At 41.4% G+C, this 15,587-nt stretch overlaps 1 protein-coding gene across 1 annotated transcript in view; it reads right to left on the bottom strand.

Moving 5' to 3' along the window:
* LOC102538082 (chondroitin sulfate proteoglycan 4-like) overlaps window positions 1-15,587 on the bottom strand; it is a 64,184-nt gene that overhangs the window by 33,323 nt on the left and 15,274 nt on the right. The window contains 1 exon segment of the mRNA XM_072958697.1: window positions 14,648-14,824. Coding sequence (XP_072814798.1) covers window positions 14,648-14,824 — 177 coding nt within the window.

The raw sequence follows: 15,587 nt of genomic DNA, 5'->3' as shown, positions 1-15,587 counted from the left end.
TGGTAGTGTTTATTTAATGTATGAGGTTTCAATAAAATAGGATGCATAGTTACTTATTCAAAATCAATTATTTAAACTGCATATGCATTTCTATAAAGTATCACAGCAATTACAGCTGGTGGTTCCTAAGTACTTCTGTGTGGCTGACATCTGCTAAGGGCTCTATGTGGAATTTCAAATAATCACAGAACCTCCTCATAGGGTTGATGTAAGGATTTCTACTCATTAAAGAAGCAAATGCTTTCATCAGCTCTTAAATAGTTGAGGGCAAAACACACACTGCATATTTCTTATTATTTTCCTTTATCCTACCTGTCTTGCAGAAAAACAAATATCCAGTCCCTTAGGCCTTACAATGTTTGCTGTGCTGGTAGCTCACTGCAATGGTTTCTGAGTAACAGTCTCTATTTTCCAATTACATTTAAAATCTATTTACATTAGTCAACAATTCATCATTTGCTGAGCATCTGCTATGTTCCAGGCAACATTCTGGGCGCTTGCAATACATCAGTAGACAAAACTGAGTCCTGTCCTCACAAATCGCACATTCGCGCAGGAGAGGAGGGGGAATACAGGGAGGAAACAATAGGCATGAGGAAGAAATCAGTTACATCGTCTGTGGGAAGACCATAGGCACTGTGGAAAACAATTTTAAATGAAGCAAAATGAGGCGCTCAGGAGTGTGAGAATGGTAAGTAGAAGGCTCACTGGAGGAAAACTGGGAGGAGGTGAGGCAGGAGCCACAGCGACAGGTGGAGAAGAACGTCTGGGCAGAGGGTGGAGCGAGGCTCGGCTGTCTGAGGAGCAGCAAGGAGGTCAGGGTGATGGGACCAGAACAGGCAAGATGAAGAAGAAAAGGCGGTGAGTCTCACGTGCATGGAAGGTCCAGTCCTGCAGGCTCTCGAAGGTCGCTGGAAGAACTCCGGCATTACTGGAGTGCAACAGGGAATCATCGTGGGGCTTTAGGTGAGGTGTAACCTGGTCTGGCTTGGGTCTTAACTGATCCTGGTGGCTTCTGTGTCAAAGGCACACTGTGGAGGGCAAGGGCAGAAGCAGGGCGGCCAGCTGGGAGTCAACTGCAATAACCCCAAAAGAGATGAGAGGAGAGTTGGGGGAGCTGGAGCGATGGTAAGAAATGGTCAGGCTCCAGGTGTGTGTGGACAGTAAAGCCAGCGGAGTTGCTGATGCACTAGGTGTGGTGAGGTGCGGAAGAAGGAAAGGCAATGAGGACAGGGTTTGGGCCTCAGCTGCTGGAAGGATGGGGTTACCATCAGCCGAAAGGAGGGCAGCTGCAGGAGGAGTGGATCTGAGGAGTTAGATCAGGAGCTCAGGGGTTTTTTTTGTTTTTTCCTTATTTTTTATGTCAGTGTAGGTGATTTACAGTGTAGTTGATTTACAGGCGTTTTTTTTTCTTTTTTTTATTGAAGTGTAGTTGATTTACAATGTACAGCAAAGGAGTTCAGTTTTGAATATGCTGAGTTTAAAGTGCTTGTTGAGATGTCAAATCACATCTGATGGAATTAGGCTGTTTCGAATTTCTCAAGTCATGCTGCCACGTGATATTTCACTAACGCTAAAGACAGCAGCTTTATCACTAACTAGATTTTCATATTTGTCTGTACTGACAAATGTCTTCCCCGCAGAAATGTCTTCCCAAGCTTATGTGTCCTTCCTTGTTCTGACTAGAACCTTATCATCTTTTACGCTTGTCACCAAGTTATTTAAAAATTCAAGCCTAAGTGATTTAGTCGATAATCTCTCTGGTCTAAGGGGCTGTTCTCCTGAGTAGGAAAGGCAGTTTATGAAATAACTAAGCAAGATTTGAAAGAGAGAGATTAGAAAGTATACAGGATTCCTACATTTTCCTATCAGATATGATACTCCACTTTAGCTATGAAACCTCGGGCACATTTCTCTGTGCCTCAATTTCCTCATTAGTCAACCAGAAATAATAGAATTATTATGTATAATGAGTGATTTAAGATAGGTAAAATGCTTAGAACAAGCTTTACCTGGCACATAGTAAGTATTCAATAAATATGAGCTTTGTGTCTTCTTCATTAGATTTGACCCTGAGGATGGATGTGACTTTTTAATATTACTTAAAAGCCCTTTGGAGTGTGATGACTACCACTTTTGAGACTATTCTTTTTTTAATTCTTTTTTATTGAAGTATAGTTGATTTGCAATATTATGTGAGTTTCAGGTATACAGCAAAGTGATTCAGTTACATACATGTACAAAAATATTTCAGATTCTTTGCCATTATAGGTTATTACAAGATATTGAATATAGTTCCTTGTGCTATTCAGTAAATCTGTGTGACATCTATTTTATGTATAGTAGTTTGTATCTATTAATTCCATACTCCTAATTTATTCCTCCTCCCCTCTTTTCCCCTTTGGTGACCATAAACTGGCTGTCTTATAACATGTACTGCACATTTTTCATTCCACAGCATTCCTCCATAATTTGGGGTGAGTAGTTTGTCCATTTAATGATTGTGTCATCAATGGATACTCCTATATCTTGGCATTTGGAATATGTCCCCCAAGGATTTTTCAGCCCTAAACTCTAATGGCATCAATTTTGTTAATAACTACCAGAAATGCTAATCAACCTAATGTTCAAATTATAAGGTTTTGGCCTTCTGTTAATCCATGGGAAAGCTACAGTTTCTATAAAATATAGAAGTTGGACTGCTTAACAAAATTCCAAGAGCAATCATTCTAGTTTTTCACTTTTAACATATTTAAATCCGTCTGTGTATCTTACCCTCATTTCTTCAGGAACTCAAATTGATTTGGAAGCACGCTGCCACTTCTCTTCCTGTGACTCGCAGATACTCATTTTTTCCAACATGACGCACACAAAAGCTAGATGAAGTATGTTTTCCACTGCAGTTTCCCTTCTGTGAAACACTGCTTTTGCCCCTCTTGCGTCTGGAAGATACCCTCTTCCAAAATAAATGTAAAACCTGCCACTCAAAACAAGAGCTAGTAACCTCAGGTCTTCAGTTCCACTCCGACCAAACTGAGTTCAACTAACAGCCCCACTGCTTTGGGTGAGGCCTGATCTAGTGCCTCGTACTTGGTAACAGAAATTTCAAGTAGGTGGGGAAAAGAAAAACAAAGACTTCAAACTTGAATTCAGATTTAAAAGTGATCCAAAGCCCAAGAAATAATGGTTTAAGGAATATATACCTGAAAAAATTAACACTTGAATCTGGAATGACATATTTTTTAATTCACCTTTAACTTAAATAGGAGGTTAGTGAGACTTAGAAACCTAATTATGATCCAATATAACCTAAATTATGATCTTAATATTTAAAAACTCAGAAGTTTGTTTTGAGTTTCATATAAGGGATGTGAAATATCTGTGATCTGACTGTCCCACTGTTTGACCCTTCCCAGCCTTCAGGCCTCCAAGCACTGTTTCAGACTTGCTGCCCTCATTCTTCCAACGTCCTTAGCATTCAAAGCTCTTTTTAGTGATGGCAAGTGCTTATCAGACCTGCTCCGTTTCCGACCTGGGCCGGTTCACCCCTCCTTAGGCAACCTGGTGGTCCCCCGCTCCCGGGAGGTCACCATATTGATGCCGAACTTAGTGCGGACACCCGATCGGCATAGCGCACTACAGCCCAGAACTCCTGGGCTCAAGCGATCCTCCTGCCTCAGCCTCCCAAGTAGCTGGGACTACAGGCGCGCGCCACCGCGCCCGGCGGCAAGTGCTTATCAGAAACAAACAAGTAGTTCTATTTTTGGTACAAACAACAACAACAACAAAACAAAATATACAGTATTACTGAAAGCAAAAGTTGAAAAATGGAAAAATGAAGCCCCCTTGTGGACACCAATACATTTCACCCAGTAAGCACAAAAATCACCCATCATGCTTGAATACAAAAGCACTTAGTAGAACATACTTCAGAGTAAAATGCAAAGGATTCCCCCAACGTGATCTAACTCCAATTCTTAACTCCAGCTCGTCACAACAGAAATGATCTCCTGTTCCACTGAATGGCCTTGATCAGCCAGCCACAAGTCCTGTAGCTTAAGGCAATGTTGTTTAAAGTACTTCAGGAGAAAGAAGTGTACTTGAAATGCTGGGACAGAGTGGTTAACGTTTAGATTTCTGCCTCCGAACTCCCCTCTGGGATGCTATCAGGATGCTATCAGCAGCCCTACCCCTAAACCCCCACTTCCTTCTCCCAAGTAGACACAGATGACCCTTCTTGCCACCTCCTCTAAGTTCCAATGCCAAGTGAGGAGAGTGTGCGGTCATGTGGAGTAGTCTGAAGGTTCTTGAGAAAATGCTGTTTGAAAGTCAAAGACAGTATAGAATCCAAAGACTATGATGGTTAAATTTATGTCAGCTTGAGTGGGCCACAAGGTACCCATATATGTGGTCAAATGTTATTCTGGGTGTTTCTATGAGGATATTTTTGGATGAGATTAACACTTAAATGGGTTGGTTGAGTGAGTAAAGCAGATTGCTCTCCCTCATATGGGTGGGCTCTATCCAATCAGTTGAAGGCCTGAGTGGAACAAAAGGGCTGATTCTCCCCCAAGTAAAGAGAATTCTTTCCTGCCTGACTGTCTTTGAGCTGGGACATTGACTCTTCCTGTCAACTTTTATATGGGAACCATACCATTATCTCTCCCAGATCTCCAGTTGCCAACTCACCTACATGTCTGGGAACCTGCCCACCTCCATAATTGCATAAGCTAATCCCTTACAATATATACACACACAACGTGCACACACACACACACACACACACCCATTGGTTCTGTTTCTCTGGAGAACCCATCATAATACACAGGCCTTATTAATTCCTATTTAGAACTGCTTTTGCCTGACTCTGCCACTGTCCAACTTGGCTATTTTGGGCAAGTCACCTAACCTCTGGAGCTTTCTCTCTTCTTTAAAATGAAAATAACAGCAGTACTTCATTTATCTACTTCACCAGATCTTTGGAATTCTAGAACTGTGAAGGAAGAGGCAGTAGAGTGTCATGGTTATGAGCAAAAACTTGCACCCTAGCTCTGCCTCTTACTGCCTAACCAACAGCTCTTCCACTTCTGACCTTGGGCAAGTATGTGAGCCTCTCTGTGTCTCAGATTCCTCATCCTTAAAATAAAAATTGTATCCTGGAGAGTTGTTGAAGATTAAATGAGTAAATAAATGTAAAATGCTTAGAACAATGCCAGAAACAGAATCAGTGCTATGTAAGCATTAGCTACCATTATGATTATATAAATGATAGTTACTATTAGTGTTTACTATGCTCTGAAATCTAGAAAAAGAAAAATCGCTATCTGAAATAATTCCCTAAATTTGAACCTTTTGCCTGTAAAAAAGTAATTAGTAACCATAGCTTTGGCGAAACTATCTGTTGTTGGAAAATGCATTCCCACAGCTCTGCTATTGTAATGAAACGCATAAGCTTTACACATTAGTTTTCAGAAAGTTAACAAGCCTGATGTGTGACAATTCTTCAGCTGTACTAAAAGTTATCAATTTGTGAGAACACCTTGCAATATGTCCAACACACACTGTTTTTCCAGGAAGTTTTCTATGTTCAATTGCTGTTGTTATTACACGTTCTCATGGATGTGATAGAGCTATCATACTCCAATAAAAAAAGATTAGGGGCATAAGGTAAAGGATATCTTAGATGCCATAAACTCCCAACATGGGCTCTCAAAATTAGCAAGACCAATTCCTGGCTACCTCTTGGCTCTTTTTCATTGGGTCTAAATTATGCTAAGACTGATAATAGTTATTGGAATTATATCACAAACTTTGAGTGCACAAGATTTCCTTACTTTAAAATTCTTAAGCTAATTTCATTCACATTATACCATATATAATAGGAAAGCAATGTTGTAATTAAATGCCCTGGTCTACTTCCATTTTTCTTTGAATATTTAAAACTTTATAATTTATTACGTTCTTCCTTTTTCTGTATTTCCCCTCCGCACCATGACTTTGGGCCATACCAGCAGTACCTACAGTGAATCAGCCAGGTTTGCAGACACTGTACCTGATCCCTCTGTGCCCACCTCTCTTCCTGCTGGACAGAACAAGGCAGATTGGGCAGCGAATGGGCAGGCAGGGCTATGATGATGGGTGGTCGCGGGGAGACTTCAAAGTTGAGGGTGACAATCTATCCCTCCTCCCCTGAACTCAGAGACCTCTGGCATGTGATAAAGTACCCTGATGAATGGGTATTTGGGGAAGGGAGTTCTTATAGGCTGCATCAACTCTGTTATAACCCTCCAGTACCCATTTCTAGGCGCCCTACTAAATAGAAGTTTCCAGAAATGAACTCCTAGGACTTTACTCAAACTGTAAAGAAGAATAACTTGAAAAAGTCATTTGTTCAGATAAAAACATTTAACGTTGCTAAATCAGTGGCATACAATGTTTTCTGATTAACACCCAAAGTAAGGACTACATTTTACCAACAACCTAGTACGCGCACGTGCATTTGTATATGTGTATGTTTAAAATGAAGCGAAAGTTTCATATGACAATCCTACCCTCACAATACACCGAGTATTGTGATACTACCTGTTCTATTCTATTTCATTTGTTTAAAAAACATTGGTCCTGATCCATTCAATTAATTTCACAGTGTATTAACAGTTTGCAACCTGGAGTTTTAAAACACTGTTCCAGATCATTCTCATTGTCGATAGCAGAGCAGACTCTGTTCAGACTAGCTGGGCTTAAAACTTACTCTCTTACTAATTGTAGGACCTTGGTCACGTGACTTAACTTTTCTGTGCCCCAAGTCTATTTAATCATCATTGTGTCAAGGGTTGTTGAAAGAATTGAATGAGAAGTCATAGGCAATGCTTTTAGAGTTGAGCCTGGCTCACAGCAGAGGCTCAAAAAAATGCTGGTCCACTTCCCCATCATCATCTCTGGAAGGCCAAGGGACTGAAATGGTCTAGCATAAGGGGTCCTTATGCCCAGAAATCAACTCTCACCACAGAACCTAATAACTGACCACTCTCCTCCCTCCATCTGCTCTGGTCACTCTGAGCTTTCCTGTCCTCGAACATGCCAAAGCTGCAACTTTTACTCTGGATTATTCCTTTGCTGGGAATGCTCTTCCCTCTAACATCCATAGTTCTTTGCTTTCTCACCTAAGCACCCCCACCCCAGCCTTTATTCAGAAAAAAAGAGGTAAGTCAGGGTTAAAACTGCCTTTCCTTAGAAAACCTGCTTGCAAGTTGGCACTTGGCTGGCACCTGGGAACTCAGCTGTTAAACACTGTCCTGTACTGATATAAAACTTTCCCTAAATAATGAGTGGCTCACTGTATCTATGAGGTGGGAAGCCCCATAAAAAAGACTGGCAGGATCCCCAGGCAGGCCACTACTCTCCTGCCAGCATCATCAGGTTCCCTGGTCCAGAGGCTCTATCTCACTTTTTGCCTCTGAGAGGGCTTACTTCTAGGAAAGTGGAACTTACCCCTAAAATCCTATTGGTTCCCTGAGCGAACTTCTGATTGGTCCATTTCCCTCACTCCTGATTGGTCCATTTGTAGTACTTCATTTGCATGGCGTTCACTCCTGATTGGTTATTTCTCTCCCTCCTGATTGGTTCATTTCTACAAAGCTTGTTCATAATTAGTCAATTTTTGTTATGCTTTATTTGCATATGATGTTGCAAAGTGTAAACTGGCAGCCTATAAAAGCCTGTGTAAACCTACAGACGGGGTCCAGAGCTTGGAGTGTTAACTTTCCTGGGCCCCTTGGTGTAATAAACCTGAGTTCTCCAACTCTCCAAGTGCTACTTGGTCTCTCACCCGGATCCAGACTGCTGTCACAATTCAGCTGTAACACGATTTTCTGCAACATTTCAACAGCACAAACGATGTGGTTTGTGCTGGACACCTGCTTTCCTTCTGGGAATCTGGGGCTTTGGCACACACTAGGCAGAGGGTGTCTACCTGACCAGCCGCCATAAAAACCTTGGGCACTAAGGATCTAATGATCTTCCCTGGTAGACAGTGCTTCCCGCGAGTCGTCATAACTTGCTGCTGGAGGAATTAAGTGCATCCTGTGTGACTTCACGGGGAGAGGAGTCTTACAACAACTAGTTTCTTCTGGACTTCACCCCATGTGCCTTTACACACACATGCACACACACACACACCCTGCAACCCACTTATGGCTTTGCTATTGAGGAAGGTGAGACCCAGAGAAATTTTGCTTAAATCGGGCAGTTTACAAACCCTAAACTCTGGTCTCCTACTTTTAATCCAGAACTTTTAAGGCAGAGAATGAGTTTCTTACTAGGTAAACAAAAATAAGCTCAGAAAGAGCCAGTGTCAAATGACCGTCTCCCTCAAATCTGGGAAGTTGCACCTTTCCCGGTCTGGACTCAAGCTATCCAGGGATGCAGGTAGGAATAAAGGAAAAGGGCCTTGCCCTCAGCTACTCTTCCTTTTTTTCTTGAGATAAACACTCTGTATCAAGGATGGGAGAGGGGATCTAGGCAAACTGCTGGAGCGACTCAGAGTTCCTGGCAGAAACCATGTTTCTCTCATTTTAAGGGAAGACAGAGACAAAGTCTAGGGTACACTTTTTCCTCCTCACAACTTAATGTTCTGAACATCTTAAATTGACAGGTACATTTAAATACAGTAAAGCTACTATTAAGTTGAAGGTGCCTCTGATAATTGGTAGCACTTCAGAACGGAAAGCCCAGCCTACAAGGGGGCGTCAATTCCTTTTCATAAAGAAGCCTAAGGGTTCACGACCCAACTCCCCAGCCTGCGTCTCCCTCAGCCAACCTCAGCTCTGCTCTTGTGTCTCTCTAGACCCCAGGTCCCTCCCCCGCCTCCTTCTCACCCTGCAGTTCTGCATACGCAGCAAAATACACAACTTCTCTGCTGAGGTTCCCGAGCAAAGACACACACGTATGGCTACAACCGCTGCAAACCCACTCCTCTAAGTCCGCTTCGGGAGGAGCAAGAGGCACAATGGCGCTGGGGAGCTCTCCTGGCCAGGCAACAGCCCTGGATCACATGGACCACAGAGCGGGCTGGAGCCCGTCATAGGGTCACAGGTCGGGGCGGAGGTGGGGGGGGGGGGGGTGCGGGCGTGAGCCGCAGAGCTCGGTGGCCAGAGAGTCAGGCTTGGACACACTCACTTCAAGTCCACACCTTCCCCTGTGCCTGCTCTGGGCCTCAGGGCCCCCGTTCTACCACGAGGGCACTCATCACGGCGGTTCCCTGCAGGGCTGTGAAGAGGACACCAGTATGAAAGATGTCCAGCACTTTACTCCATGACAAACGTAAACTTCTATAACTGCGTTGAATAATAATTGACATCTACAGTTCGTCACGCGAGCCTCCAACCTACTTCTCAGGTCACTTTGCTGAGAATGAGTTCGACAGGTATCAATACGACAAGGAAAAGTGTAGGGAGAGGGAGAAAGGCAGCTGAAAACAGAGGGGGAGGCCCCAAAGGTCGACTAGCCAGAACACACCATCCCCAGGCTACCCAAGCAACGACCGTGGAGTAAACTGCAAAGACAAAGAGACAAGTCCCAAAGGTCTAAGCGCCACTAAATTTTTCACTTAAAATGCAGAGGCTGAATAATGAACCAAACTGTAATATAACTAAAAGCATTAAAAAGCCTATTCCTAGATCCAATTATTTTGAGCAAATGAAAATGGACTTTACAAACTCCAGTGATTTTTTAACAACGTACAAATTTCTAGTTAGATTAGCCGTGGGTAAGCTCCTGGGTCTGCCTGCACAATCATTTACTCAAAGCTGGGGTTTTAATAAATTAAGGTCAAAGGCTTACTGTTTCTAACTTCTTTGCTGTTTTCCTTGCTTTCTTCCTGTCCCTTCCTGTCACCTGACTGGCCACTACTCTCACCAAAGACCTTTTTTCTCTTTGTGTTGACCACCAGCCAGACATCATGGATGTGCTGCACCATCTTGTAGCTTGGTGGTCTAGACCCTTTGTCTTTAGAAAATAACATTCACAATCTACTGGGTTACATAGGCACATGAAAAAATGCTCAATATCGCTAATTATCAGAGAAATGCAAATCAAAACTACAATGAGGTATCACCTCACACCAGTCAGAATGGCCATCATTAAAAAGTCCACCAATGATAAATGCTGGAGAGAGTGTGGAGAACAGGGAACCCCCAACATTGTTGGTGGGAATGTAGTTTGGTGTAGCCACTATGGAAAATAGTACGGAGATGCCTTAAAAAAACTAAAAATAGGCTTACCATATGATCCAGCAATCCCACTCCTGGGCATATATCCAGAGGGAGCTCTAATTCAAAAAGATACATGCACCCCAATGTTCACAGCAGCACTATTTACAATAGCCAAGACATGGAAACAACCTAAGTGTCCACTGACAGATGACTGAATAAAGAAGATGTAGTATATATATATATAATAGAATACTACTCAGCCATAAAAAAAAGAATAAAATAATGCCATTTGCAGCAACATGGACGGACCTGGAGATCATCATTCTAAGTGAAGGTAAGCCAGAAAAAGAAAGAAAAATACCATATGATATAACTTGTGCGTGGATCTTAAAAAGACACAAATGAACTTATGTACAAAAGAGAAACAGACTCACAAACATAGACAACAAACTATGGTTACCAGGAGGGAAAGGGGGTAGGAAGAGATAAAATGGAAGTTCAAGATTTGCAGATACTAACTACTATATATAATAGATAAACAAGTTTCTACTGTATAGCACAGGGAGCTATATTCAATATCTTGTAGTAACCTTCAATGAAAAAGAATGTGAAAAGGAATATATGTATGTATATGTATGACTGAAATATTATGCTGTACACCAGAAACTGATGCAACATTGTAAACTGACTATACTTCATTAAAACAAACAAACAAAATCTACTGGGTTAGCATAGCATCAGCCCTAACAATTGTTTGTTAGTTAAAATGTTTTATTTAAATATTCCCACATCTCCCCCCTCAAAAAAAAAAAAGAAAAAAAAAAAGGAAGGGTAGAAGAAAGCACGGTCAAAGTTCTCAGGGTAGAAGTCAGGTGACCCTACAATCAACCAGTGATGGAAGCTTAGGATTCCCACTGCTCCTTGGGCTTTAGTTTCCTCACCTGTTAGGGGTTCAATTTGACCCTCTGTTTTTTAACAGAAGGATTATATATGTAAATGTGTAACATATACACATGCATACATACATAAGTATTATATATACTCTACAACATGTAATAGTTAAATATGTTTCTTATAGCTCAACTGATCTACATTAGCTAGTCACTATGCAGCAACAACTAATGAAAAACTGTGCTGGGGTCTTCAAGACTCATGACTAAATTTAGCCACAAGACTGTTCAGAGACTGCCACCTGGATTTCCTGTCTTTTATCCATGATTATAATGAACTGCAGAAGTGGAGGGAGGTAGGACAAATGTAGCAGTCCTTGAAAAGGCGATTCTGGCTCTAGATTAAGAGAAGAATGAAAAGCTGTCTGAAGGAACCAGGGAGAAATCCGTCAAACAATGGAAACAATATTACATTTTTTATGTCCTCTTTGGGGGCTTCTTTTCTTTCCTCCCCTCCCCTCCCCTCCCCTCCCCTCCCCTCCCCTCCCCTCCCCTCCTCTCCTCTCTTCTCTTCTCTTCTTTTCTTTTCTTTTCTTTTCTTTTCTTTTCTTTTCTTTTTAATGGAGATACTGGAGATTGAACCCAGGACCTCATGTATGCTAAGCATGCGCTGTACCACTGAGCTTCACCCACCACCTTTTTAATATTCTTTTTTAAACATAATGAAGGTGAAGTGCTTTGAAAGTTCTATGTTCTCCCAGCCACTCTAGACAGATAGACTGTATCTGCATAGTCTTCCCCTGGCCAAAAATCAAGTCCAAATCCTTTCCCAGAGTTCAAGGCCCTCATTTCCAGCTTTATGCTATTACACATGGATCTTCCATCCCAGCTGGGTTGGTTTGCCCCCTAGCCCATAAATGACGTTTTCTGCACTTTCTTGCCCCTGCCTATCAGCATCGCCCCTTAGAGCCTGGAACTGTGCTGTCCAACAAAGTAGCCATTAGGCATATGGGGAAACTGAAATTTAATTTAAATAAATTAAAATTACATAAAATTTAAACTTCCATTCCTTAATCATACTGGCCATATTTCAAATATTTCATAGCCATGTTTGGCTATTGGCTAGTGTACTAGACAGCACATATACAAAACGTTTTAATCATCACAAAAAGTTCTATTGGACAGTTGACAAAGATATTCTATGAAGAACCAGAGAGAAAATATTTCAGGTTTTGTGAGTTATGAGCAAAACTGAGGACAGTATATAGATATTTATGTAACAATGCAAATTTTTACTGATAAAATTCAAATTGTAATAATAATAACAGAGTACAATTTTTCACAATACAGATCTACTGAGAAGAACAGAATTCTTTTTTAAGGGCTAACATTTTGCTTACATGAGATTCAAAATCAGAGTTCCCTAGTATCAAATCAATTGCCAGTGCTCATCTACCAAAAACCATCCTTAGCTTGCGTACTGTCCAAATAAACTGGCAGTTGGCCCAATTAGGCTCATGAACAGCAATTTGCAAATTCGTGGTCAAGGGTGTTTCTCAACAGGGTACTACTGACACTTTGGGTGGAACATTTCTTCATTTTGTAAGACTGTCCCATACATTGCCAGATATTAAGCATCCCTGGCCCTCAGGCATTAAATACAGTAGCATCTTCCAGTAGGTGTAGCAACAAAAACTGCCCCACCACATCTCCAAGCGCTCCCCAACACAAGGGAGGTACCCACCTCTTCTGCATCTCCTCTGACCACCCAACTTCCTCTAAACTTCTGAAGAATTTACTGTCAACTGCTTACTCTCATGAGTAGTATAAACAAGGTTGAAGTTGCCAAATACATATGTAGGAAGACTTGTTGCAGTCAGATTTCAAGGTGAACACACTCAGATTCCCATGTCTGGACATATCTGACGAATGATCTACTAGGGGCTTATTTGTGTTGAGGGGCCAAGGATTCTTCCAGAACTGCAGCCATTCTAAAGGAAGACAGAGCCAAGGCAAAGCCTGGTCTCTGAGACGTGGGCCAGTGTTGGGGGAACTGACAGTCTGTATTTAAATTTATTCATTCCTTCAGTAAATATTCTTGTTGACTATGCAGCAGACATCACTGGATACCACCAGACTCCTAGGTTGTCACTCGATCCTGAGCCTGTAATTGAGCCACCTTGTAGTTCTCTCCCGTTTCCATATCTGTTCAATGAGGGCACCGGGAGTGCCTGTCTCCGTGAGCTGTCAGCCCTTAGAGCAATACTTGCACATAATGGGAGCTAATATTTTTGGAGCACTTATAATAGTTTTAAGCACTTACATATAAGAGCTGACAATTTCTGAGCATTTATAACAGTTACTCTCCAAGCCAGAATTCAAGCCCAAGTCCTTAGAAGAAGGAATAACAAGAAGGAGTAAGTTAAAACCAAGAAAATCTATTAAATGAAAGCTTTAAGATACCTGAGTGTAAACTGGCACCAATGGGTTCACTAGCATTGACGCCGGCAGTGCTGGTGTGGCAGGAAATGGTGCCATCAGAGCCAGAAGGCGTCCTGAGCATCAGCCCCTTGCTGTGGGCGACAGTGACCCCAACAGCAGACATTACTTTAAGGCTCCTGGACACAGTGTGGCAGCCTGGACGTGTTCATCTTGAGTGCTTAAGAACCACCCCTGGGGATTCTCAGAAAAAGTGAAGGGTGATGGAGGCTCCCAGAACCTGCAAGACACTGTCCCATAACTGTACGACAACTTGACTTGACTTTAAGGCTGGTGTGGTCTTCAGGATTTTTAGTAATAATAGCTATCATTTACTGAGTCCTAACTACATGTCAGGCACTGCAGGAGAGTCGTATATTGTTTTATCATTTATTCCTCACAACTCTACCTCTATTTCCCACCACTAGATGAGACCGCAAATGAAAGGGCTGAATATCTTGCCCAAGGTCATGCAGCCAATAGTGGGGAGCTGATTCTCATCCAGATCTTTCTTTGGCAGGATTGACTCTCTTTTTTTTTTTTATAATTGAAATATATTTGATTTACGACGTTGTGTTAGCTTCTGGTGTATGGCATAGTGATTCAGTTATACATATAAATACATATTCTTTTTCATTATAGGTTATTACAAGATATTGAATATAGTTCCCTGTGCTATACAGTAGGACCTTGTTTATCTGTTTTATATAAAGTTGTTAGTATCCAGAGCCCACTCTCTTAACCATGATGCTACCAGCCTTGCAGGAGTTTCTCATGTGCAGACACCTTCCTCACCTAAGTAGAAAAGCCATGCCTCAAGGAACATGGTGTGAGTGGTGCCCACTCAAGAAATACAATATGACAGTAACTCACTGTGATTTATCATCTCCCAAGAGTACCCAACAGAACGTCTTGTACTAACCAACCTTTATTTAAAACCAGTAGGAATATGTCAACTATACACACATAGTCATATATCTGATTATTTAACATTAGAAACAACACAAAAGAAAATGAAATTGGTAGCCCTGTGCCATTACGGTAAATCAAAAAGCATGGAGCACGTACCTGGAGGATTTTATTGGCTGTTATTACTGGAGCCTCATCATTTACTGATTCAACAGTCACAAAGACAGTCTGGGGCAAACTCTGTTTTCCCAGCTCTGAGCTATTTGCAAAGATGGTGAAACTGTCAAGAAGCTCTTCACTATCATCATGAACATAGGAAATCAATTCATTTTCCACCTATAACCAACAACAAAAAAAGACCAAATTACTGAAATGTGATTTAAAAATATGAAAAAAACTACTATAAAAGAAATCCTAATTTTTTTATATCTCTCTAAAACACAGAAGCATGTGTTCATCCCAGGAAGTATGATTCTGACAATCAGAGTGCAAATTATGATGGATGGTGTAATTTTTATGAAGCAACACTACACCCCAGAAATACGTTGAAGGAGGAACAGAGTGGTTGAGTAATGTGGGGTAGTAAAGAGAATGCTGGACTGGTTAACAGAAGGCCTGAGTTCAAAGACTATTTCTAACACTAAAATGTGTTGTAGGTAAGTGATATAATTCTGCCTTTCTTCCAATGGAACAAAGCCCATTAAAATTCAGACTCTATTTAGTGACTAATTTTTGAAGTAGATTGCTTTGTTGGACAATTCAGAATATTAGATTTAGGTTCTGAAGCTTCCACTCACTTGTTGGATTTCTGCTTTTTGGAGACATATGGACCAGGGTAACTATTAAGTTTCCCCAAACTTCTCTTTTCTAAGCTAAGCATGCATTATTCCCTTAACTGTTTCTTGTATGTGAGGTTACACCTGCTACCTTCTAATCCTGCTCCTCCTTCTTCAGAATACAATTGTATTGTTTTGTTTTGGTGCATCTCTTAACAGATGTTACCCATAACATTCATTTTAATCCCTAATAGATTTCATCTTTCTAATTTTCATTCTGAAATGGCCACCCAATGAATTAGTTATTCCTCTTGGATGTGTAA

The sequence above is a fragment of the Vicugna pacos genome, chromosome 3, assembly GCF_048564905.1.
Source record: "Vicugna pacos chromosome 3, VicPac4, whole genome shotgun sequence".
NCBI classification, from domain to species: domain Eukaryota; kingdom Metazoa; phylum Chordata; class Mammalia; order Artiodactyla; family Camelidae; genus Vicugna; species Vicugna pacos.
The sequence above is the reverse complement of the archived record's forward strand: the minus strand, read 5'-3'. Positions and strand labels throughout refer to the sequence as shown.